This window comes from Sphaerodactylus townsendi, linkage group LG16, assembly GCF_021028975.2.
Source record: "Sphaerodactylus townsendi isolate TG3544 linkage group LG16, MPM_Stown_v2.3, whole genome shotgun sequence".
NCBI lineage: Eukaryota > Metazoa > Chordata > Lepidosauria > Squamata > Sphaerodactylidae > Sphaerodactylus > Sphaerodactylus townsendi.
This window is the reverse complement of record NC_059440.1, coordinates 5,071,254-5,096,455: the sequence shown is the minus strand read 5'-3', so window position 1 is coordinate 5,096,455 and position 25,202 is coordinate 5,071,254. Positions and strand designations below refer to the sequence as shown.

The following is a 25,202-nucleotide window of genomic DNA, read 5'->3' as shown; positions in this document are numbered from 1 at the left end:
ATGGCGTGTTCCGGCCAGGGCGCTTTCAGCTGGATTCCCGAAAGGGACGGCTCCTTCTTTACATCTTCCCATAAAGAAGACGAGCAGGAAAAAAATTGGCTTTCATATCCTGTTGTTCTCTACCTTTAAGGAGTATCAGAGCAGCATTACAGCATGTTCCAGAGGCAGGGCCGGAGCAAGGGGGAACTGCGCCCGGGGCATGCGTACGTCCTGTGCCCCGCGCCCCTGCCATGCTCTTGCACCGGCGCACACACTGTGCATTTCCCCCTTGGCGCTACGCCACTGTCCAGAGGTTAAGAGCAGCGGACTCTAACCTCGGGAGCCGAGCTTAATTCCCTACTCCTCCACAGGAGCAGTGGACTCTTATCTGGTAAACTTGATTTGGTTCCCTACTCCTTCACAGGCAGCCTGTTGGGTGACCTTGGGCCAGGCACAGTTCTCTCTGAACTCTCTCAACCCCCCCTGCCTCACAAGGAGCCTGTGTGGGGAGAGGAAGGGAAAGAGTTCGTAAGCTGCTTTGAAGAAGAAGAAGAAGAAGAAGAAGAAGGGGAGGAGGAGGAGGAGGAGGAGGAAGAGGAAGAGGAAGAGGAAGAGGAAGAGGAAGAGAAAGAAGAAGAGGAAGAAGAGTTTGGATTTATATCCCCCCTTTCTCTCCTGCAGGAGACTCAAAGGGGCTGACAATCTCCTTGCCCTTCCCCCCTCACAACAAACACCCTGTGAGGGAGGTGGGGCTGAGAGAGCTCCGAGAAGCTGTGACTAGCCCAAGGTCACCCAGCTGGCGTGTGGGTGACCTCCTTCTCCTCCTCCTCCTCCTCCTCCTCCTCCTCCTCCTCCTCCTCCTCTTCTTCTTCTTCTTCTTCATGTATGGTGGACATATGATAAGATATGGGAATATTGGAAAAAGATACACATACAAATTGAAAAAGTTATAAAAAAACAACTTCCCACTCAAACCCATCATCTATTTATTGAGCCCGGTATTTTCTACAGACCGTGAACTAAAACCACATATGCATATACTTTACCATATGACTATGGCAGCAAAAATAGTTTTAGCCCAAATGTGGAAATCTGGAAAAAAATACCTTCAATAGAAGATTGAAAACAAAAAGTACAACTACATAGAATAAGCCATCAGATACGCAATTTACCTTGTGAGACATATAAGATGAATTGGAATTTATGGGTAGAATATATTAAGAACGACAAAGATGTACATGTTTTACCAATAGAATATCGAAATGTTAACTGATGGAATACTGTAAAATTAAGAAACGACAACCAGAATAGAAAAGATATTAAAGAGACAATCTTAAAGAGACAATATTGAGCTAACAGTAGTCACGGTAGAAATAAACATACTGAATTATCATTTAATATTACATCATTAGATACAATATTTTATACAGATAAGATAAATTATAGCAGTGGTGGTGAACCTTTGGCACTCCAGATGTTATGGACTACAATTCCCATCAGCCCCTGCCAGCATGGCCAATTGGGAATTGTAGTCCATGAACATCTGGAATGCCATAGGTTTGCCACCACAGAATTATAGTGATGAATGTTATATGATTTACATAATTGACTAAAAAAAAATCTCAATGAAAACTAATTTAAAAAACGGCACATGCTATTATTTGGAATCCATCTTGAATTTAGTTTCTTGGCCCGTGGCTTCCCCGCCTCCCTGGAACACCTACTCGTCTGGTTCCCAGCCGCTCCCAGCCATCCCTTCTCCATAGACGTTGCTTACCCGCCCCGTCCCAAATGACCTTCCTAGCAGCTGTGCTCCCTGCCATTGGTCCATGATTGACCCATTTTCCTCAGAGCAGTTGCAATGTTTGTGAACATTCCATGCTGGCAACGGGGCCAAACTGTAGGGAGGGAGGGAGAGTCGAGAAGTAGCATTTGGGGGGCAGAAACAGGTGGAGGAATATTGTTGTTAATTATGTATAAAATTGCACAGCAGAGGCAATTGACTGCACACATACACAGATTTTTTTGGACGTGTTATTTTCTGGAAAAGGATTAGAAGATTTTACAGCTGGCTTTGTCTAAAATCTGTCAGTGGAACAAAAATCTCTCGCACATATAAGCCCTCTGTGTTTTTTTAAAACAGTATTTTTAGCCACTGAGCCATTTGGGGCTTTCTGGATCGATGGCCTGAATTACAACTAAATCTGGCTGTTATTACGGGATTACTTTGCTAGCTGCGTAGATTAGGCAATGTGTGAAATTGCCCACACATTAAGCTCATCTCAGCCTTCGGGAGGTGTCAAAGGACATTTGATCCTTGGCTTGTGCGTGTGTTGGAGGGGGGGGGGGGGAGCTTTGCCCAGCGTTGACTTAGATTTCCCCAGCAAATAACACACACAGATGTGTTTTCTAATTGTCCTTAAAAAGCAGTAATTCTCACATGGTGTGCCAAGGAAGAGAATTGTTTGAGGGTGGAAAGAAGCAGTTATATAATTGCTTCTCAGACTAGAGGAGGCTGCCCTCTGCATCTCTGTACGATTACCCACTCTGCCTTTCCCACCGAGAAAACATGCGAGGAGCAAGTAATTCTGCAACGTCTCTGAACGGTGTGCAAATTACCACTTCAGATACATAATCACCTGCCCTCTGAAGAGGCTTCCAATTGCATCTCTGCGTGAGTCAGTGTTCTGGGTGTTAATCTTTCCAATAAAGAAATAGGGCAAGAACAGTGACTCAGGCCAAAAAAACCAGGGAGTCTTCATTGCCCTAGGACTGAAGGAGCAAGGGGAAAATATGCTCACTATATTATTTCATTACGGATCCCACTGATTCTGACAATTCAATTGTCGTCTCAAAACTTCTAAGTAACCCTGATCCCATATACAAGAAATATCTTGCAAATTTTCTTTTGGACATAAGCAAACGTAAACGACGCTTTATGATGTGTATGTACAGTTTTATTCTTCCTATCCTTTTATATTTTGTTATAATTGTGGGATTCCGCCGGTTCACACCACTTCGGCAGAACCGGTTGTTAAAAGGGTGCTTGTAAACAACCAGTTGTTAAATTATTTGCATCCCACCACCGGAGCCGGTTGTTAAATTATTTGAATCTCACCACTGATTGTATGCCAATAAAGGCTCGCTCATTCATTCATTCATTCATTCATTCATTCATTCATTCATTCATTCATTCAAAAACAGGGAGTTCTGAGAGCGGGCAATATTGGACATCGATTGGCTCAGAGTGGTGTGTGCCTCTAATGCAGATTTATGATATGACGAAGTGGTTACAGTTTGGACCAGACGTTTAGTGACCCTAGTCCAGAGTCCCGCCCTTCCACGGATGCCCGCAGGCCAGCCTCCCACGCTCAGCCTAGCCTCCCTCATGGGCAGGGCTGCCAATCAATCTTTCAGTGGTTCCCGGAGACATCCAGGATTACAACAAAGTCTCCCTGGACAACAGAGTTTCCCCCGAAGAACGTAATTGCCTTGAAAGGTGAACTCTACGGCATTATACTCTGCTGAGGCCCCTCCTCTTCCCAAGCTCCACCCTCCCAAGGCTCCGCCCCCTACCTATCTAGGAATGTCCCATTCCAGAGTTGGTGACCTTCCTCATGGGGTTGTTGTAAGGAAAAGCTGGAGAATGATGTGAGCTGTTTTGTGTCCCTGCGAGGGAGAAAGGCAGGATATGAATGAGCAGTGGCGTAGCACCAAAGGGGAAAAGGGGTGCGTGATGCACAGGCTCGTGGCAGTGTGGGGGCGTGGCGGTATGGCAGGGGTGTGGCAGGGGTGCGGGGCGCAGTTCCCCCTCGCTCTGGCCCTGTGAATGAGGTAAATAAAAATGGAACTCAAGTATGCTCCGGTCTGCCCACTCCTGGCTTCATCTTGCCCTCAACAATGGCTGTCAGAGAGGTTGAGAGAAAGGAACCGATTCAATGGCATTTAGAGAACTTTGCAGCTGCCCCCCCCCCCCCCAGCATCCTAGTTTGACCATTGAACTACTACGCCATTCTGGCTGCGCCCCGTGAGCTCCCAAATCCCACCACCCTCCTTGGTCTCAGGACTCACAAGCCTGTTCATCCCTGCTGGGCTGATGAGCTACTGCATTGTGGGTCGTAATGCCCCACCGTTCCAGCCCCTCGTCTTTGCACTCCCATATTGGCATTCACTTTGGCACAGGGATGGGAAATTCTTGGAGATTTGGGTGTACAGGGTGGGCAGGGAGGGATTTGGGAGGGGTATAATGCTATAGACTCCGCCCTCCAAAGCAGCCCGCAAGACAGATCTCTGGAGCCTTGAAATCAGAAGGAGGAGGAGGAGGAGTTTGGATTTATATCCCACTTTTCTCTCCTGTAAGGAGAGACTCAAGGTGGCTTACAAGCTCTGTTAAATAGCAAGCCTTTATTGGCATAGACGACAGTACAACAACAATAAAAAACGGATTAAAAAGCATATACAATACAGGACATAAATGTTAGGTCGAAGGAAATCTACTGGCGTTTAGTCATTTCCAGGAGAAAGTCTGCCACTATCATACAGAGAGAAGGATCAGGATTGTCCAACAAGTAGTGTAATCTAATTAAATCGGGGAGATGGGGTAAATGTAAAGGAGTAAGATTCACATACTGGGATCTGATTTCCTTGAATCTGAGACAGTGTAGTAATTGGTGGGCCAGAGATTCAACTGAGCCATCGTTACAGGGGCACAATCTTTTAGCCTTTTCTTGCTTATTAAATCTGCCATGTAACAAGGCAGAAGGCATAACATTAAACCTGGCGAGCATTATGGCTCTCCTTTGAGCAGGGTTTATTAAGCAATACAGGTAGTGTGCCAAGTGGCCCCGTTCAAATGGGAGAGAAAAATACAGGGGGGAGCACATTTTCTTGGCTGCGGTGATTAGGGTAGAGGACTCTCTATCCAATAGTTGACCTTTTAATTTTCTATAAGCTTCTGAGGGCTTACAAGCTCCTTTCCCTTCCTTTCCCCACAACAGACACCTTGTGAGGTAGGTGGGGCAGAGAGAGTTCTGAGAACTTGGAGCTACGCCTCTGCTTGCAACTGTTCCTCCCTTCACATTCTGGCCTGCTCCTCTTTCCTCAGGCCTTTGGAGCAAGCATCCAAGGTAGCGGTGGCCAACCTATGGCTCTCCAGATGTTCACGGACTACAATTCCCATCAGTCCCTGCCAGCATGGCCAATTGACCATGCTGGCAAGGGCTGATGGGAATTGCAGTCCATGAACATCTGGAGAGCCATAGGTTGGCCACCCCTGATCCAAGGGCTGGGGATAGCCGACACGCGGGAGAGGCCATCTTCTTCCATTTCCTGCTGGCTTCCTCTACACGCTCCTGAGATATTGCAAAAATGCGCAACCTCCGCCAGTGAAACCCCCATCGCCTCCCCTTAATGGCTCACAGCTGCTTCCCTCGCCTCCTTGGAAGAAGAAACCTTTGGACGCGTCCAGCCCTGATGAGAAGACGGAGCTGAGGTGGCCTCTTGGGGAGCACCGAACGGCACTCTGAAGCTGGGCCCAGCCTCGGCAGAACTTCAGTGGCTCACAGATGGGCTCAGAAGAGCGGTGGGCGAACGGGGCTGGCGGATCCACTCCTGTCCTCCTGTCCCTGGGAACCACAGAGTCATCTCTGCAGCAGGGAACAGGAGATCTTTCTGGGAAGGAGGACAGAGGAAGCTCCCTGCCCCTTTCTGGTCAGTTGGCAAACCCCAGGGGCCCCAGGAGACTTGCCAAGCTCCAGATGGGTCTGGAGGTCTTCTAGCACAGGGAGCTGTGACCTGTGGCTCTCCAGATGTTCATGGACTACAATACCCATCAGCACATCTGGAGAGCCACAGGTCACAGACCCCCGTGCTAGAAGATCTCCAGACCCATCTGGAGCTTGGCAAGTCTCCTGGGGCTCCTGGGGCTGCCAGAAGAGGAGCTGACCAGAATTGGAGCAACTGGCCAGAAGAGGAGCAGACCAGAATTGTAGTCCATGAACATCTGGGGAGCCACAGGGTTGCAGACCCCTGTTCTAGCATTACAACCCATCAGTCCCTGCTGGCATGGTGGGAATCGTAGTCCATGAACATCTGGGACGCCAGAGTTGGACACCCCTGATCTAAGCACAATCCTACAATTCCCAATTGGCCATGCTGTCAGGGGCTGATGGGAATCATAGTCCATGAACATCTGGGGCACCAGAGTTGGACACGCCTGATCTGAGCACAATCCTACAATTCCCGATTGGCCATGCTGTCAGGGACTGATGGGAATCATAGTCCATGAACATCTGGGGCACCAGAGTTGGACACGCCTGATCTGGATAACAATCCTACAATTCCCGATTGGCCATGCTGTCAGGGACTGATGGGAATCATAGTCCATGAACATCTGGGGCACCAGAGTTGGACACGCCTGATCTGAGCACAATCCTACAATTCCCAATTGGCCATGCTGTCAGGGGCTGATGGGAATCATAGTCCATGAACATCTGGGGCACCAGAGTTGGACACGCCTGATCTGAGCACAATCCTACAATTCCCAATTGGCCATGCTGTCAGGGGCTGATGGGAATCGTAGTCCAGGAACATCTGGGGCACCAGAGTTGGACACCCCTGATCTAAGCACAATCCTACAATTCCCAATTGGCCATGCTGTCAGGGGCTGATGGGAATCATAGTCCATGAACACCTGGGGCACCAGAGTTGGACACCCCTGGCTTAGATTGTCCAGTTAGGATCTGGGAGACCCGTTCAAAACTGGACTTTGCCAAGGAAGCTGTCTGGGTGACCAAGTTGGGTGTCTTTTTCTCTCCCTCTCTCAGCCTAACCTCCGGGATGCCCCTGGGTTGCGTGCCATCCCATCATTGGCACGCCCAATATAGCATCTACACTGCTACCCCCCGCCTGGCCTTGGGTTCGGGCGCCATACTTTCATACTTTCATACTCTTACTGGTATATATATTGTACTGATGCTGCTTATTTTATGTTTTAACTTGTTTTAACTTACTTATTTTGTGTATTCTTGTTTGGCCAATCGTATATGATACTAGCGGGCCCAGCCACGTGTTGCTGTGGCAATTGTCCTTCTCATCACAGTCCGCAACCCACACAGATGTCCATGCAGGTCCAATGATCCCCAGCATAGCCTTTTGGGGTGATCAAATGGAATCCCTCTTTCCCTTTTCAATGCACATCGTTATATGGTGCTGTCTTGTTTTTTTTAGTATAAGGTAACCCTTCCCATTCCACAACGGAACTGTCCAGAGTGTGAATCTTGCTGTCCATGAGGCTGGTTGACACGCACAGTCCTGGCTTGAGTAAGGCAGAACTGGGGCAAGCAGGCTATCCCAGTCAGGCAGCCGAGGCAGGGTGGTGAGGCACTCAGATCGAGGAACCCAGCTCCCTGGAGTTGGTAGAAAAGCACACCGAAAGCAAAAAAGAAGCCGGAGCTAGCCGCCGTAGTGTTGGTTTTACTTGCCCCACCCCGTGGACTTTCTTAGAAGAAAAAGGCAAAAGCGCTCCAGCTCCGCTTTTAGTAAAAGAGAGCTGTGGCCCGAAGATATGGGTGAGGAAGTGGAGTGACCAGAAGTGAGGTGGTTGGATGTGAGGGAGGGCAAGAGGTATGAGGTGTGTGAGGATGAGCTGGATGTGTGTTGTGTGGTAGCAGTGGGTGAGGCACAGAGAGTGAAAGTTACCTGCGTGTGAGGGGGGGAACCCCACCTGACGTCTCACACGGCAAAGTGTGTATGTGTTTCACTTCCACTCGTATTACCTAACAGTGTTACCTATTTACTGTTTCCAATGCTCATCTCTGGCCATCTGCGCAAACATCCTAAGCCCTCAGGCCACAGACAGACAGGCTGCACGAACATTCTAAGGGTGACAGTTAAACAGAGGCAGCTTCATGGCCTGGTGCACCAGGAAAAGACATTTTACCTGGCTCAGGTATGGACTTTCAGCGGTTTGAAGGTCTGAGTACCTGCCAGCAACAGGGAGGGACGTCCTGTGAAAATTTGGGGGCAATCCGTCCAGCAGCTTCTGAGGGAAACCATCAGGGACAAACACACTGTTAGATTTTTATATGGAGAGATTGTGTCTGGCCAGAGCCCTTCGGGGATGGGCGGTTTATAAATGCGATAAACAAACAAACAAACAAACAAACAAACAAACAAACAAACAAACAAACAAACAAACAAACAAATAAAATAACCTCCCTGACAGTAAAGTGGAGGAGGGGAGAAGTGTGTTGAACGCTGTTTTGGATCCGCAGTGGGGAGAAAAACAGGGCAAAAATATCCGACTCATCAATCAACGCCGCTGCTCCGCAATTTCCGGACTCTGGCACCTTGCTCTCTTGCCTGTGCGGAAGAGCCAAGCCTTCCGCCCCGCCCCCTCCAAAAGCAAAGCATTTGAACTTTGCGTTCCCTCAGTCTGCTGACTGTTCCTTACCACCCTCTCAGTGGTGAACTGTGCCCCTCTTCATGATTTAAGGGCGATACACGACCGTGTTTATTACAGAAACCAGGGCGGCCGAAGAAAGCCATATTTCATGTCCCCTCATGAAACCTGAGCCCGTCTTTATTAGCAGGCCTTCGCTTCATCCCAAAGAGTGATCTACAGCCAGCCCAAAGCTGGAATGAGACCGTTTGCTTTTTGAACTCAGTGGGGGGTGACCCACGGCTACCGCTTGCTTTGAAAACGTCGCTTCCGCAAGGCGGTTTTGGAGGGCTTCCTCACAGACTGGATCTGACTCTCGGTAATTCTGCTGGGCGGGCGAGAACCGGCGGCTGGGCAGGCTGGCCCTGCCGTCACAGTGTGCATTCAGTCCAAAGCTGGTGTAACGGAGCCGCTATGAAACGGAGCTGGGAACCCGGACGTCCCTGATTCGAGCAGGTGTACTCTAATCTGGAGGAACCCGGTTTGATTCCTCGCTCCGCCGCCTGAGCTGTGGAGGCTTATCTGGGGAATTCAGATTAGCCTGTACACTCCCACACACGCCAGTTGGGTGACCTTGGGCTAGTCACAGTTCTTCGGAGCTCTCTCAGCCCCACCTACCTCACAGGGTGTTTGTTGTGATGGGGGAAGGGAAAGGAGATTGTAAGCCCCTTTGAGTCTCCTGCAGGAGAGAAAAGGGGGATATAAATCCAAACTCTTCTTACCATCGACGACCTGCATGTTCTCCCCCATTTGACCCTTTGAACGAAGTGGGGAATCGGCGCACGCAGTGCAACCCAATAGAAATTACACTGGAGAAGGCTCGCAGCAATTGCTGTCTACTTTCAGATGTAGACTTGTTATAGGTGAGAAATCTGCGCCAACGACTGCTGGAGAAAATTGGTATTTTGGCATTATTCCTTACGGAGGTTGCCCCCCCCCCCCGCAAGCCTTGACCTCCCCAGACTCCACTCTCAAACCTCTAAGGATTTTCTGACCATGTATTGTCGAAGGCTTTCACGACCAGAATCACTGGGGTGCTGTGTGGTTTCCGGGCTGTATGGCCGTGTTCTAGTAGCATTTTCTCCTGATGTTTCGCCTGCCTCTGTGGCTGGCACCTTCAGAGCAGCGGTGGGATCCAAAAATTTTAGTAACAGGTTCCCATGGTGGTGGGATTCAAACTGTGGGGTAGCGCCAATCGGGCTGGGCGGGGCATTCCTGGGGCGTGGCCAGGCATTCCTGGGGCGGGGCATTCCTGGGCGGGGCTGTGGCAAGGACGCAGCCGCTGCGCCGGTCCTTGGGCGGGAAATGAATGCATGCAGGCGCAGGCTGCTACGCATGCCGGTGCACCTCCTGCTAGACTACTTCAAGTTCTGCGCGCTACTGCTGAGAGGAGGGGCGTCACTAAGGCCAAAATCACGTGGCAAAATCACCAATTAGTAACCCCCTCTCGGCACACACGAATAATTAGAAACCTACTCTCGGGAACCTGTGAGAACCTGCTGGATCCCACCTCTGCTTCAGAGGATCTGCACAGATGCAGGCAAAACGTCAGGAGAAAATGCTACTAGAACACGGCCATACAGCCCGGAAATCCCACAACACCCCAATCTGGATCTATTTTACCTCTGTTGGCCCACCCTGTGTAGTTTTTTTGTCTGCCCAGGTCTTGCAACCCCCGACCTAGTTTTATGGGTAGTTGAGGGACCCACGTTCTCTCTCGTACCGCTAGAACAGTTTATGTCCCCAAACTATTTTTCGTTTTCAAAGCTTTATGGCTCCTTCCCGCTGCCTTTCTAAATACTTTGTCTGCAGCCTCTTTGAGACAGGAGGTGGACGGGGGCTATTTTTGTCTGCTAAGCACCAAATACATTACCTGCTCTGCTTCCACACACATAAATCAATGACTGATAAAGCAAAGAGGCCGGGGATTCAGTTTTTTTACTTCTCCATTTCCCAGTAGAAGAAGAAGAAGAAGAAGAAGAAGAAGAAGAAGAAGAAGAAGAAGAAGAAGAAGAAGAAGAAGAAGAAGAAGAAGAAGAAGAAGAAGAATTTGGATTTATATCCCCCCTTTCTCTCCTGTAGGAGACTCAAAGGGGCTTACAATCTCCTTGCCCTTCCCCCCTCACAACAAACACCCTGTGAGGTAGGTGGGGCTGAGAGAGCTCCGAGAAGCTGTGACTAGCCCAAGGTCACCCAGCTGGCGTGTGTGGGAGTGCACAGGCTAATCTGAATTCCCCAGAGAAGCCTCCACAGCTCAGGCAGCAGAGCGGGGAATCAAACCCGGTTCCTCCAGATTAGATACACGAGCTCTTAACCTCCTACGCCACTGCTGCAGTACCATGTACATTCATATTCACTGGCTAAGGGAACAAGCTGTTATCTGTGAAGAGATTGGCTGAATTCTCTCACCTCTGCCACGTACTAATCAACTCACCTGCAGTGTCCACATCTGCAATACGAGCATAATAATACCGGCCTACCTTACAGGGTTGTTGCAACAATTGCTAGCAATAATATGCGAATGAGGAACTTTGAACACAGCGAGTCTGACACACAAAGCAACTCGACCGCTTTGGAGGCAAAAAGGGAGCAGCATTCATTGCTTCTCCTCAGACTAACTTTCTCCCTATATGTGCACCAATCAGTGTTCTGGACCTGCTTCCCGAGTGGGAGATGGCAATCCCCGAACAGTGGATCATGCAGAGACTCTAATAGGCAACCTTCTCCGAGAGCAATTAATTCTGCTGAATCTTGGGGTAACCCACACCTTCTGCAAGGCAGAAGTGATACAGTCTTCCAGGGAAGAATTATTGGAAAGAGGCAAGGCTAGAATAGTAACTCATGCAGGGGCATGACAGGCAGCCTCCTCTGAGGACAGGTAACAACAGCCTCTGTGCATCGCTCGTGGTTTGCATGCAGAGGTGTGTGGAACTGAGTGCTCTAATTGTGGGCTGACTGTAAGGAGCAAAGCAGGATCACAGTGACTCAAGCTGGGACACAACAGGCACTGCCCTCAAAGACAGGGCAATTGTATGATACATCAGTTCTCAGAATGACTGAATTAGCCAACCAGATGCAGTGAAGAGGTGGGGAAGAATGTCTTCGTTCCTTGGCAGAGACTGGTTTGTAGAAGGCAGGGCAGGAGCAGCAGTAAATCAGGCAGAGATGCAGCAGGCAACATCCTCAGAGTGGGTGGGTTCTCTAGTCTCTTTGGAACAATTTTCTTTTGCTGTGCATGATTTGGTCTAGAACCAGGGGTCTGCAACCTGAGGTTTTCCAGATGTTCATGAACTACAAATCCCATCAGCCCCTGCCAGCATGGCCAATTGGCCAATTGCCCAAGATGGCAGGGGCTGATGGGATTTGTAGTTCATGAACATCTGGAGAGCCGCAGGTTGCAGACCCCTGGTCTAGAACCAGAGGTTGCCCCTTAGAACCAGGGGGCATACATTGAAAATGCTGGGGGGAAGAATTAGGACTAATAAAAGGAAACATTTCTTCACGCAACATTTGATTGGTGTTTGGAATAGGCTGCCACAGGAGGTGGTGATGGCCACTAACCTGGATAGCTTTAAAAAGGGCTTGGACAGATTTATGGAGGAGAAGTCGATCTATGGCTACCAATCTTGATCCTTCTTGATCTGAGATTGCAAATGCCTTAGCGGACCAGGTGCTCAGGAGCAGCAGCAGCAGAAGGCCATTGCTTTCACATCCTGCAGGTGAGCTCCCAAAGGCACCTGGTGGGCCACTGCGAGTAGCAGAGTGCTGGACTAGATGGACTCTGGTCTGATCCAGCAGGCTCGTTCTTATGTTCTTATGTAGGAATTGTGTATGTGTAAAAGTGTCTGCAGCTGATTTGTGGCAACCAACCCCGTAGGTTTTTCAAAGGCAGGGATGAACAGAACTAGTTTGCCATTCCCTCGCCTGACTCTGCACCGTGACCCCCCCCCCCACACACACACTTCCTTGATGATCTCCCACTCAAATACTAACAAGTCAAGCACCAACCCTGCTTCGTTTCTGAGATCTGACGGGAGATCGGGAACTAAACCTAAACTCTTGAGGTTCTTCCCCCAATTTGTAGAATTGGGATTAAAAAAGAAGTTGGAAAGGTGACATGAAATAATATTTGCAAGTCTAACTTCTCACGATTTCCTTTCTAAAAAAACAGCGCCCCCCCCCCCTTCCCGGTCCTTGGCAAAGTTTCAGACACAGAAGAAATGTGATTTTGAGAGTGCAAAAGAGGCAAAACGGTCCATTTTGCTTCAGCTGATACGTCTGCAGCAAAGCCGAGGAAGCGTTAAAAGATTTGTGGGTTTGGACGGGATTCCTTTCATTTCGTGGCTCAAAATGTTTTGAAAAGGCGAAAGTTGGAAGGAAATGTCAGCTGCTGGCCAAACTCTTTAGGGCTTCAAAGATCTTTTAAAAAAAAATGGCAGAGGTTTGGGGATGTCGGAAGGTGCCAACTATTGGGGAACAGTTGTAATGATTGCAAAGGGTTGAGCAGTGAACTGAGGCTCCAAGATCAGGTCTCGTCCAGGAGACAAACAAGCCGTTTCCTTCATACCAAACAGAATCCGCCAAATTCCATAAGATATTTGAAACTGGTTTAGTTGTCATGGCTTCCCTCAGAGTCTTGGGGGGGGGGGGGGAGAGAATGAGCTTTTCTTGTCTAGAGAGAAACTCAGTGGCCACTTAAGAGACTTGTGATATCTGGACTGAAACTGAATTACAGTGGAACCTCGGTTTTCACTGTCTTCGGTTTTCATTGCTTTCGGTTTTCGTCGATTTTTTCAGTGAAAAATTTGTCTCGGTTTTCATCGATTTGCCTCGGTTTTCATCGATTTGGAGTAAGGTGAGGGTTTGTGGAGAAAAATCACCCGGACAAAGCCGTTGCAGGCCGTGTCTTAAATCTTAAAGAGGCGTCAGAAACAGACCTCTTTGGACAGCTTTCTGGGGCGACATTGGTCCACTGGCTCTGAAGCTGGTCCTAGTGCAGTGATGGCGAACCTTTTCGAGACCGAGCGCCCAAATTGCAACCCAAAACCCACTGATTTATCGCAAAGTGCAATTTAACCTGAATACTGAGGTTTTAGTTTAGAAAAAAATGGTTGGCTCCAAGGCATGCGTTACTCAGGAGTAAATTTGGTGGTAGCAGGTGGCTTTGCTTTGAAGCAACCGAGTAACTCTTCCAACGGGTGTATCATGACCCTAGGAGGATTTACTCAGAAGCAAGCCCCATTGCCAGCAACCGAGCTTACTCCTAGGTAAAGGATCACGCTTTAGTTCTTCACATGAAAATCAGTGGGGTTTAACAGTGCTTAACAGGGTTACCTACACTGCTTCCCCAAAACTAGGTCTTAGGTTTGATGCTAATAATCGAGCCCAGCGGCCCAGGCCAGCCTAGATGTGTATGTGTTGGGGGGGGGACTCTGTTTGCCCGTGCCCACAGAGAGGGCTCTGAGTGCCACCTCTGGCACCCGTGCCATAGGTTTGCCACCACTGTCCTAGTGTTATTGTTTGTTATTGTTTTCAGCATTAAACACTGTTTATTCACCAAAAAAAAATGTGGTTTGGGTATGTTTTTTGGAGTGCCTAGAACGGATTCATTGGATTTACATTGATTCCTATGGAAAAGTTTGCCTCGGTTTTCATCGGTTTCGGTTTTCATCGATTCTTTTCGGACGGATTACCAACGAAAACCGAGGTCCCGCTGTATATTTCATGCTCGCTCTGGTCAACTTTGGAGGCCTGACTTTGGGTGCCCCCTCCCTCTGTTGCTAGACAGGTAGCATCCCGAGCATCCCTTTGTCAGTTGTACCACCCAAACTTTGGAACCCTCATTCCCGGGAGATTCACCTGTCTCCCCCTATCAGCGTCTTCTTCCAACAGGTGAGCTCGTTTTTTTTTGTTCAGTCTGCTATACTCCAATAGCAGTGACTGACTCTCTTTCTAGTCCAGAGATGTCTTTGTGGAAAATGCTGCTTCCTCACACCAAACCAACGGAGTTTAGGCTGGTGGCTATTCGACGCTAGGCTCAGCTTAGTCCAGTCCAGCTTTAAAGTACAGGGTTCAAGTGCTGCCAGCGTGCGGCGAAATGCTTTTCATCCCAGGATTTTTCTATCTAGGCTGTATCAATTGGGTCTACATTCTTCTCAGGATCAGAGAGGGGGGAAATGTATTGTTGCAGTTTTAAACAGATGCACACAGGAAATGCGTTGGGCGTGTGCAGAGGTGGGATCCAGCAGGTTCTCACAGGTTCCCGAGAGTTGGTTACTAATTATGTGTGTGTGCCGAGAGGGGGTTACTAATTGGTGATTTTGCCACGTGATTTTTGTCTTAGTTATGCCCCTCCTCCGCTCCTCAGCAGTAGCGCGCAGAACTTGAAGCAGTCTAGCAGGAGGTGCACCAGCGTGCATGGCAGCCTGCGCCTGCGTGCATTCGTTTCCCACCCAAGGATCGGTGCAGCGGCTGCGTCCTTGCCACAGCCCCGCCCAGGAATGCCCGGCCATGCCCCCGTCGTGCTCCGCCCAGCCCAATTGGCGCTACCCCACAATTTGAATCCCACCACCATGGGAACCTGTTACTAAAATTTTTGGATCCCACCACTGGGCGTGTGTGACTCCCCTCAACCACAGAGCTCTCCAGCTCCATAGAAATCCAGATGGACCAACCGAGGAGAACACAGAAGAAGTCAGGGGGCTCCTTTGCAACCAGACTCATGAGGCTTGGAAGACCATAGAGCAATAATTCTTCCTTTGGGACAGGCAGGAATACTCAGACCATTCCAAGGGGGAAAAGGACAAAGACACAAGTTATTTAAACACCCCCTGACTCAAGAGTCAAAAGCGGAGAGCTAATTTACCTTCGAACGACCCCGTTAGCTCTTCCTTGAACTCCATCTTGAAGGGGGCCATTGCTACATGTAGCTTAACCACGGGCAGGCAGCCCCAATCAAACAAGATTTCTGAACGGTGTAAAGTCAAGATGTAAAGGTTTTGAGGAGGCACGTTGACTTTGACTCTTTGCTCAGTACCTGTGTGAACAGAACGTGTGTGTGTGTGTGCTTTTTATCCTGTTACTGAACTCTTGTATATCCGGAGGAAGCCTGGATCTCTGTGCCCACGCCATGCTGAAGTTCAGTCATATTTAGCAAAGAGAAGCAAGGGAAGGGAGCGGCTAAGGGGCCCTGGGGGTGTGCAGAGGGCATTTTGTTCCCCTCAGTAGCTGGAGAGAATGAAGTGGGAATTGCTGTAAAGAGACGAAGTCTTAAAGTAGCAGTGCATTCAAAGAGAATTGATGTCCCAACCCCCTGGCAGGAGATACCTTTAGAAATTAGATGGTGGCAGTGTTTACAGAGAGAGAGAGAGAGAGAGAGAGAGAGAGACAGACAGACAGACAGACAGACAGACAGACAGAGACAGAGACAGAGGAGAGAAGAAGAAGAAGAAGAAGAAGAAAAGGAGGAGGAGGAGGAGGAGGAGGAGGAGGAGGAGGAGGAGGAGGAGGAGCAGGAGGAGTTTGGATCTATATCCCTCCTTTCTCTCCTGTAGGAGACTCAAAGGGGCTGACAATCTCCTTTCCCTTCCCCCTTCACAACAAACACCCTGTGAGGTAGGTGGGGCTGAGAGAGCTCAGAAGAACTGTGACTAGCCCAAGGTCACCCAGCTGGAGTGTGTGGGAGTGCCCAGGCTAATCTGAATCCCCCAGATAAGCCTCCACAGCTCAAGTGGCAGAGCGGGGAATCAAACCCCGTTCCTCCAGTTTAGAGAGAGAGAAGGAGGAGGAGGAGTTTACTCAGAAGTACGGGAAAGCAGCAGAGGTGCTAGGACTGCCACCAGTGGTGTAGCGCTAGCAGGGCAGGGTGGGGCGCAATACCCCGGGCGTGCGCCTGTGCGGGGGAGTGGAGGAGGCTTGGCCGGGGCAATCCAGGGGCATTCCAGGGTGGGGGCAGGTGGGGACGTGGGGCGCATGTCCCAGATGTAGTTCCCCTGGCTCCGCCCCTGACTGCCACAGAACATTCCACTCTCCCAAGTAACCAGGAACGGAGTCTTGCAAGACCCGTTTGGTTTGGCTGGGATTACAGAAATCTCTAGCCTGTGACTGAACCACACGCCCATTTTTGTTTCTGCAAAACAAACCACCACCTCCAATAAAAATGTCTTCTTAGAACTTAAGGCTGCACTCAGGACTACTGCAGAAAATGGCATCCTCGAATCAAGTTGTTCACCAGCTGATATTTAAGCACGCTTACCCAGGCTGTAATGTTATCATATTATCTTGCTCCTTGTTATTGTTTTGCTCACGGGAGAGGGGAAGGAATCTACAATGTGATCATGTCACGACACAGGGAATTCTGCCTAGTTGGGGAGAGGGGAGAACTCAACACAAGGCTAAAGTTTTGCGTGCTGGTGTGCTGTTGTCGTAAAGCAGTGGCGTAGGAGGTTAAGAGCTCGTGTATCTAATCTGGAGGAACCGGGTTTGATTCCCAGCTCTGCCGCCTGAGCTGTGGAAGCTTATCTGGGGAATTCAGATTAGCCTGTGCACTCCCACACACGCCAGCTGGGTGACCTTGGGCTAGTCACAGCTTCTCGGAGCTCTCTCAGCCCCACCTACCTCACAGGGTGTTTGTTGTGAGGGGGAAAGGGCAAGGAGATTGTAAGCCCCTTTGAGTCTCCTACAGGAGAGAAAGGGGGGATATAAATCCAAACTCTTCTTCTTCTAAAGTCAGTTTCCGACAGGGTCAGTGCTATGGCCTCGCCCAGTCCCTCATTTTAAAAAGAACAGAAGAAATCTGCCATGCAGAGACACAAAAGGAAGTCCGTTCACCATAGACATTTATTCAAGCTAGCATGCATTTTTGGGATAGAGATGAGTTCCAAATGCACGTTTGAGAGAGATTTGTCACTTGACTTAGAAATGAAGGATATTTCTAAAATATACGGAACCATCCAAAACCATCCTTCCCAAAGCTGAAAAAGAAACAACCGTCGCTTGTAATACTCTTGGCGGCGATCAAATATTTGCGGGGAACAAAGAGGACAGAGAGCCATGATCAACCAAGTTGCCAACGGACCGCTGTCCGGTTTGGAGACAATGATTGGATTTTTTTACCCCACAAAGTTGTTCCTCAATGTTCGGGATTTCCCCCACTCAAAGAGTTGCATGCTAATGGCCCCTGCTTCTAGGCCCAGGTCTCCAGCAACATTACGTATATCCCCAAATACAGGTAGCAGCTCTAACTGTTACGAAATTTTTAGCAATGATACTCAGGTTTTGAGAACAGGTCTCTGCTCACTGTAGGGAAAAGCAGGTTATGGTTAAGAGCAAAAAACTGTTTAAAATACTTCCTTAAAACGGGTTTTTCTCAATGTTGCAGGGATGGAAAGGATAGCAAGAGAGCCATCAGGACCAAGGAGGCCCTAATTTGGGATTTTATTTGCACAGTTCCAGCAGGGATTGAAGCAGCTGCGTTGTCCATGTTTCTTAGGGCAACAAGAGCCATCCAATGCTGAAGCCAACCTTTGGGCGAAAGGCAGATCGAGAGATTTTTGCAGATCATCGCGTCGTGGGCCAATCTGTATTTTTTCCCTTTGTCCTGGACCGGTGGGACTTGATTACGGGAAGCCGGTAGGAAACAGACTCAATGGCTGGCTCTCGTTCGTCGGAAGAGGTGATCGGTAGCCGTCGAAGGCGCGTGGAATGCTTCCACTGGTAGAGCCCGAGCTGTTACTGAGCGTCTCGATGCTTCCTTCTCGCTGTAGCTCTGCAGCGGGGACAGAAAGACACCCCCTGAACAGTTAACGTCTCGGGCCCGGAAGAAAAAAAAGAGGGAAGATTTGGGTTAGTGCAGACATGGGCTCAAATTACATTTAATGTGGTTGGAGCAGGAGTGGGCTGGGGAGTGAAAATGGGCACGGAACGAGCCTAGGTAAACAGACACTTCATGGGCTACTGAACTCAGTTGCACCGACAACGGACTCTTTTCCTCGTCCTATGAAAGGGCAGCAGCGCAGGAGGAGACAACGGAGAGCTGACACCAAATACCAGTGAAGAGTTTGAGCAAAGCGGCCCGCAAACCACTGAAAAACCGACCAGAAAATGACCCAGGCTAGTGAACCCCTGAATCTACTCAAAAGTTCTGTCAGAGTCTACCTTGAGTCCAGTTCTCCAAATCCCAGCTTCTAAGCCGTAGGTGTCAAACTCGCGGCCCTCCAGATGTTATGGACGACAGTTCCCATCATCCCCTGCCAGCATCACGCTGGCAGGGGATGATGGGAACTGTAGTCCATAACATCTGGAGGGCCGCGAGTTTGACACCTGTGTTCTAAGCTGATTGTAGGACACATCCATGTATACTCATCCCTAAACAGAACAACGCACACTGGCTGGAGTCCAAGCCTGGAAACCACGTCCTGTTGGTACGTGCTTCGCAATCATTCAAGTAAAGCTGAGGAAATTGAGATTGGCTGCTCGAGCACTCGTCAGTCACCTGAGGACCATCGCTGGGCGCACAACACAAGTGGGGCTTCCAATGCGCTCCACGGCCCTCTTTGTGGGGCCTTCCCTGGGCCACGGCAAACAGAGGGGTCAACTGGCTCACCACGATGAGGTCTGAAATCAGTGGTGGGATCCAAAAATTTTAGTAACAGGTTCCCATGGTGGTGGGATTCAAACTGTGGCGTAGCGCCAATGGGACTGGGCGGGGCACGACAGGGGCGTGGCCGGGCATTCCTGGGGCGTGGCATTCCTGGTCGGGGCTGTGGCAAGGACGCAGCCGCTGCGCCGGTCCTTGGGCGGGAAACGAATGCACGCAGGCGCAGGCTGCCACGGACGCCGGTGCACCTCCTGCTAGACTGCTCCAAGTTCTGCGTGCTACTGCTGAGAGGAGGGGCGTAACTAAGGCAAAAACCACGTGGCAAAATCACCAGTTAGTAACCCCCTCTCGGCACACACAAATAATTAGTAACCTACTCTCAGGAACCTGTGAGAACCTGCTGGATCCCACCTCTGCTGGTGCCCCCTCCAAAAGTCCTGGGTCCAGGCTGCTGCCCCACGTCAAGGGTATACTGATGGTCTTGCTTATTAGCCACAGGCTTTGGAATCTCCTCTCTTCCCTGCAGATCCCAGGAGCAACCGATCACTCACCCAACTCGCTGATCCTCTTCATATGGGTGGAGGGAAGGTGTGTCTCCGTTTGGACTGCAGGCTTCCGAAAACATGGGATTCCACCCAGTTTTGGCAACCTGGCAGGACTATCAAGACTTAGGGGTCAAGGCAGGATTTTGCCCTTAGCGACCCTCTCTAAGGTTTGTGGTCATCCTCCATTAGAGGCGGTCGACCAGTCCCTGGGCAGCATCTCTTCCGGCTCTGGGAGGGAGCTGTCATAATGCCAGGTTCCTCCCCAGGTGGAATTTCCTCTCACATAGACAACCAGCCTGTCAAAGATCTTGCTTAGCCTCTCCCCACCATGCTAGCTTTCTGCATGGAAGGAATGTTATTGTACGCAGGAATGCTTCATGCATTGGCAAACTCATCTCTCTGCCAGATATTTGGGACCGAAGCTTCCCCCCCCCCCCCGCCATCCCCCAGCTGTGATATAGCCCAGACACACTGCTGGGGGGGGCGAGGGGGAATCTGTGCAGGTGGGGCAGCCGACTCAGGGAAGTCTGCATACCAAGAAGCTACCCTGAGAAACATCCAAGGTTCCTTCAGGGTTGCCTGCCTGGAAAACTAATCTGCGGGAACTCAGTCAACCTCGAAGTGGAGGCAAACTTGATTTTCCTCCCATGAGTTCAGGGAACGAAAACAGCAATTTAGCTCCGAAAATGAGGGGCATATCCCACACTAATGCTGCCCTGATCCTGTCTGATTTGTGTCCTTTCATCTCCCCTTCAGACACAGCTGGCTTTGGTTAGCCATCTCACATCATTCGGCGGGTTGCCGTCAGCAGGAAGCCGGGAGTGCCACACAAGCGTCGCTGTGGCTTTGGGACACCTTCCGAAATGACCCATATCTCTCTCTCTCTCTCTCTCTCTCTCTGTTGATCTGCATTTCCATTTTAAAAAAGAAACAGATTTAATTGGGGGAGGGGAAGGCTGTTGATCCATGAAAATCAACCTTGGTGAGTTCCGCAGGGCCTGTAAGATGGAGCCGTTCCGCCGGGCCTTCGGAGGAACCGGCCGCTGATGGTGCCCCCCCTTCGTTGGCCCCTGACATCTGGGCCAACCATCATCCAATGAGACTCGCCATTCCTCCCTTTGGGGGGGGGGACTTAAAATCAGAATGCAGGACGCCACTCCTGCCTTTCGGGGGAGGGGAGGGAGCTTTAAAAATAGACTGTTGAACGCCATTCGTTTTATTGAGATTTATTGTATATTTATTAGAAATTGTTTTTTTACGGTTTTATTGCTGCTTTTAAATGTTTAGTTATTCTACACTGTTATTCCTATGTTGTACACCGCCCAGAGCCCTTCGGGGATGGGGCGGTATAAAAGTTTAAGGAAATAAATAAATAAACAAACAAACAAACAAACAAATAAACAAAGGAGAGGTTGCCAGAAGAGCAGAGTGCGCTCCGGCCTGCAGACGCGGCAGCTGAGGCTTCGCGGCGTAATGGAGGGTCCCGTTCTAGTCCGGGTTGGTGATTCTCGAGGTCAAAGCGGACAAGCTCCAGAGAGGCCCGTGATGGGATCGTCCACAAATCTTTAATGAGAAAGTTTAGGATGCGGGGGGGACGGGGCGGGGGGGGCTGGCTCACAGGGGATGCAAGAAGAAGAAGAAGAAGAAGAAGAAGAAGAAGAAGAAGAAGAAGAAGAAGAAGAAGAAGAAGAAGAAGAAGAAGAAGAAGAAGAAGAAGAAGAAGAAGAAGAAGAAGAAGAAGAAGAAGAAGAAGAAGAAGAAGAAGAGTTTGGATTTATATCCCCCTTTCTCTCCTGTAGGAGACTCAAAGGGGCTGACAATCTCCTTGCCCTTCCCTCCTCACAACAAACACCCTGTGAGGTAGGTGGGGCTGAGAGAGCTCCGAGAAGCTATGACTAGCCCAAGGTCACCCAGCTGGCATGTGTGGGAGTGTACAGGCTAATCTGAATTCCCCAGATAAGGCTCCACAGCTCAGGCGGCAGAGCAGAGAATCAAACCCGGTTCCTCCAGATTACATACACGAGCTCTTAACCTCCTACGCCAGACGGGGCAATCCTTCCGCCCCAGAACATTTTTGCCTGCCAAAAGCACACTCTTTTTCTCAGAAGTAAAAAGAAAGTCAGGCACCCAGAGCCGTAGCGAGGGGGAACTGCGCCCAGGGCACGTGTGCACCCTGCGCCTCCGCCACTCAAAGCCCCCACCACGCCCCTGCACCGGTGCACGCCTGGTGCGTTGTGCACCCCGCTATCCCCTTGGCGCTACGCCACTGCAGGCACCACCTTTTAACAAAGCAGGGGCAATTGGGGGTGAGCGGAATTGTGCCTGAGCGGCTTGTCCGAGAGATGCCGTTCTCACAACCTCCCCTGAACTGTCTCCTTACACGCTGTTGTTCTTTTTTAGGCAACAAGATTCTCAGGACTATTTTGGGACGGGGAGATCAATACTCGGAGCTGTTAGTAACCATTACAGGACCCCGTGGCCAAGCAGGAAGGCTTGAGAAAGTGCCACTTGGGAGCAGGTGCCGCCACCCCCGCTTCCGAGGCTAGGACGATCAAAAGTCACACTGCGAGCGCCTCAGCCGAATGCCTCCTGCGCCAGGTAGCCGGTTTTGAGCAGTCGGCGCAGGATCCATTTCGAAAGCAGCCGCCAGACCTGGCCTTGTGCCCAGCTCAGCCCAAGAAAGCATCCCTTGTGGGTGTTTCCAGGTAATCCTCCGAGAAGCAAACCCATAGAAAACAGAGACCCGGAGAGTTAAGCCAGACCAAGCAGGGAAGTTCAAATGCAGCAAAAGAGAAGTGTCAAAGGGTAGCTTTGTTGGTCCCCAAATGAACAACTAGAAGAAGAAGAGTTTGGATTTATATCCCTGTTTCTCTCTGGTAAGGAGACTCAAAAGGCCTTAAAATCTCCTTTCCCTCCCACCCCCCAACAAATACCCTGTGAGGTGGGTGGGGCTGAGAGAGCCCCAAAGAACCGTGTCTCGCCCAAGGCCACCCAGCTGGCATGTGTTGGAGTGCACAAGCTAATCTGGTTCACCTCCGCAGCTCAAGTGGCTGAGGAGGGAATCAAGCCCAGTTCTCCAGATTAGAGTGCACCTGCTCTTAACCGCTGCACCACGCTGGCTCTCCAACTAGATTTGAGTCCAGGAGCATCTCGAAGATGAAGAAGATTTTCAGCGTATAAACTTTCAAAGTCAAAGCCCCCTTCATGAGATGGTATCTGTCTAGGGGTGCCACCCTCCAGGTGGTGGCTGGAGATCTCCTGGGATTATAACAAATCTGCTGCTGACGGAGATCAGTTCGTCAGGAGAAAACTGTTTGCTTTGGATGGGGGCATAAAACTCCGTGGCAGTCGCTCCCTTCCCCCGCCGCAAACCTCAAGGTATTTCCCAACCTGGAGTTGGCAACCGTTCCTTTGATGAAGGGAGCTGTGACTATCAAAAGCTTATACCCTGAAAAATCTTCTTAATCCCCATGTGGCGGCTGGACAGGAAGAAGAAGAGTTTGGACACCCCACAAGCAGGCGTAGCTGGGGAAAAGCTGGGGATCCCCCTCCTTGAAGCGCGAGAGATACCAACGTGCCCCACTGCATGCTGGGCTTCGGCTCATGGACCAGGCAGACGTGTGTCCTGAGTCCGGCCTAGCCTTGCATGAATCTGAGAAGTGGAGTGCCAGAAGACCCCCAAACGCTCAGAACCCAGAGGGAAAGATCTTGCTGATGAATAGCCCCACTGTGTCATTCTGGGCATGGCAATCCTTGCCCATCTTTCCTCTCCCGCTGTCAGCGCTACTTACCTGAACCTGGGTGAGGAGTCTCAAATACAAGAGGTGGGCCGGGGGGGTTGTGTGGGAATTACCTTCTTGACCTGGGGGGTGCTCCCGCTCGCTTTGGGGAGAGGCGCTCGGGGGTCGCCGGGTTGGGAACCGATCGCGGCAGCTGTGCCTGTTCTGTGGATAAATAGAGGGCTGTGTTCATTTGCGTGGGGAGGGGAATTGGAGAAACAAAAAAAGTGACTTAAGGAATCGGAAGCAGATGTTCAGAAGATGGAAAGTTTGAGTAGATCTTATCACTGTCTTTGCATTTTTGTTGTACTTCTAAGGTGCTCTGGGTGATATTTGGGAGTCCTCTTCCCGGTTTTACCCTCACAACAATCCTGTAAGGTAGAGTAAGCGGAGAAGTGGCGACGGGCCCAGGGAGGAGTGAAGCCTGTTTTTCTTTGGTCCAAAAAGAGCTAGTACAATGAGGCGGGAGCAGGGCCGGAGCGAGGGGGAACTGCGCCCGGGGCACGCGTGCTCCCTGTGCCCCTGCCACACCACGTCCGCCCCACCACGCCCTCACAGCGGCACATGCCCGGTGCATCACGCACCCCCTATCCCCTTGGCGCTACGCCACTGGGTGGGAGGATGGTTGTGAATAGTCCTCCACACGTGTTTTGATTTTGGGAAAGGGCTGGGCAAGAGGTCCTGGGCAAGCGATTCCCCTGGCCTGCAAGCTGTCCCGGAGAAGAGAAGGGGATTTGTGTAGCACAGAATGGCCCTCCTCCCAATGTTTCTTCCAAGAGCCTCTCCCATAGAGGAGCTGGAGGAAGTAGAGCGCTATTCAGAGTTATCCTCAATCCTGGTGGGAGTGGTCAAACCAGAGGTGGGATCCAGCAGGTTCTCACAGGTTCCTGAGAGTAGGTTACTAATTGTGTGTGTGTGCGGAGAGGGGGTTACTAATGGGTGATTTTGCCACGTGATTTTGGCCTTAGTTATGCCCCTCCTCTCAGCAGTAGCGCGCAGAACTTGAAGCAGTCTAGCAGGAGGTGCCCCGGCGTGCGTGGCAGCCTGCGCCTGCGTGCATTCGTTTCCCGCCCAAGGACCGGCGCAGCGGCTGCGTCCTTGCCACAGCCCCACCCCCAGAATGCCCAGCCACGCCCCTGTCGTGCCCCGCCCAGTCCCATTGGCGCTACGCCACAGTTTGAATCCCATGACCATGGGAACCTGTTACTAAAATGTTTGGATCCCACCGCTGGGTCAAACCAACCATCTCTGGCTGGCCAGCTCTGCTGGACTGTGGAAACATTTTCTGTGAGGTCGTTCTGATCAGCTCTTCCCATTCCCCCGTCGTTCTGGGTCCCCCCCCCCCACTCGTCTCTTCAGTTGCATTTATTCCACACACGACTGCTGAAAGCGTCTGATTCCTGATGGTGTCGGGATGTCATCGGTGACTCAGGACAACTCTCTCCCCCTTTTTTTCTTTTGCACAGGCAGTCTAGCGTTACTGCACAGTGACATTTTTGAAGTGGCAATTCTCAGTCTCCATTTCTACTACTGAGAACTAACCGCCCAAAATGGAAGCCAAAACAACTCATAGAGCAGATGCCATTAGCCGAAGGAATAGAAATGCATACCTCTCCCCTCCCCGCCCCGGACACACGAAGAACCACATTTTTGGTCAAATTGGAGCTACAGTAACACACGATTCCTATGGCAGCAGCCCCTTGTCAATTTGCTCTTGCACCGTCCCCGTCAATTTCACTCATTCCCAACTCCCAGCCTAATGTATCTTTGCCGTAAGGTTACATTACTAATTCGAGAGGAAACTGACTGAGCTAACACAATGGACCTGGCTTGTGTCTTTGCCTCAATGTGACACTTTAGCC

The 25,202-nt window shown here is 50.4% G+C and overlaps 1 protein-coding gene across 1 annotated transcript in view; it reads right to left on the bottom strand.

Moving 5' to 3' along the window:
• Positions 1 to 17,239: 17,239 nt before the first annotated feature.
• BCAS3 (BCAS3 microtubule associated cell migration factor) overlaps positions 17,240 to 25,202 on the bottom strand; it is a 655,707-nt gene continuing 647,744 nt past the window's right edge. Inside the window, exon 25 of the mRNA XM_048519361.1 lies at positions 17,240 to 18,185. Within this exon, the coding sequence (XP_048375318.1) occupies positions 18,037 to 18,185 (149 nt within the window). The 3' untranslated portion in view covers positions 17,240 to 18,036. The remainder of the gene's footprint in view (positions 18,186 to 25,202) is intronic.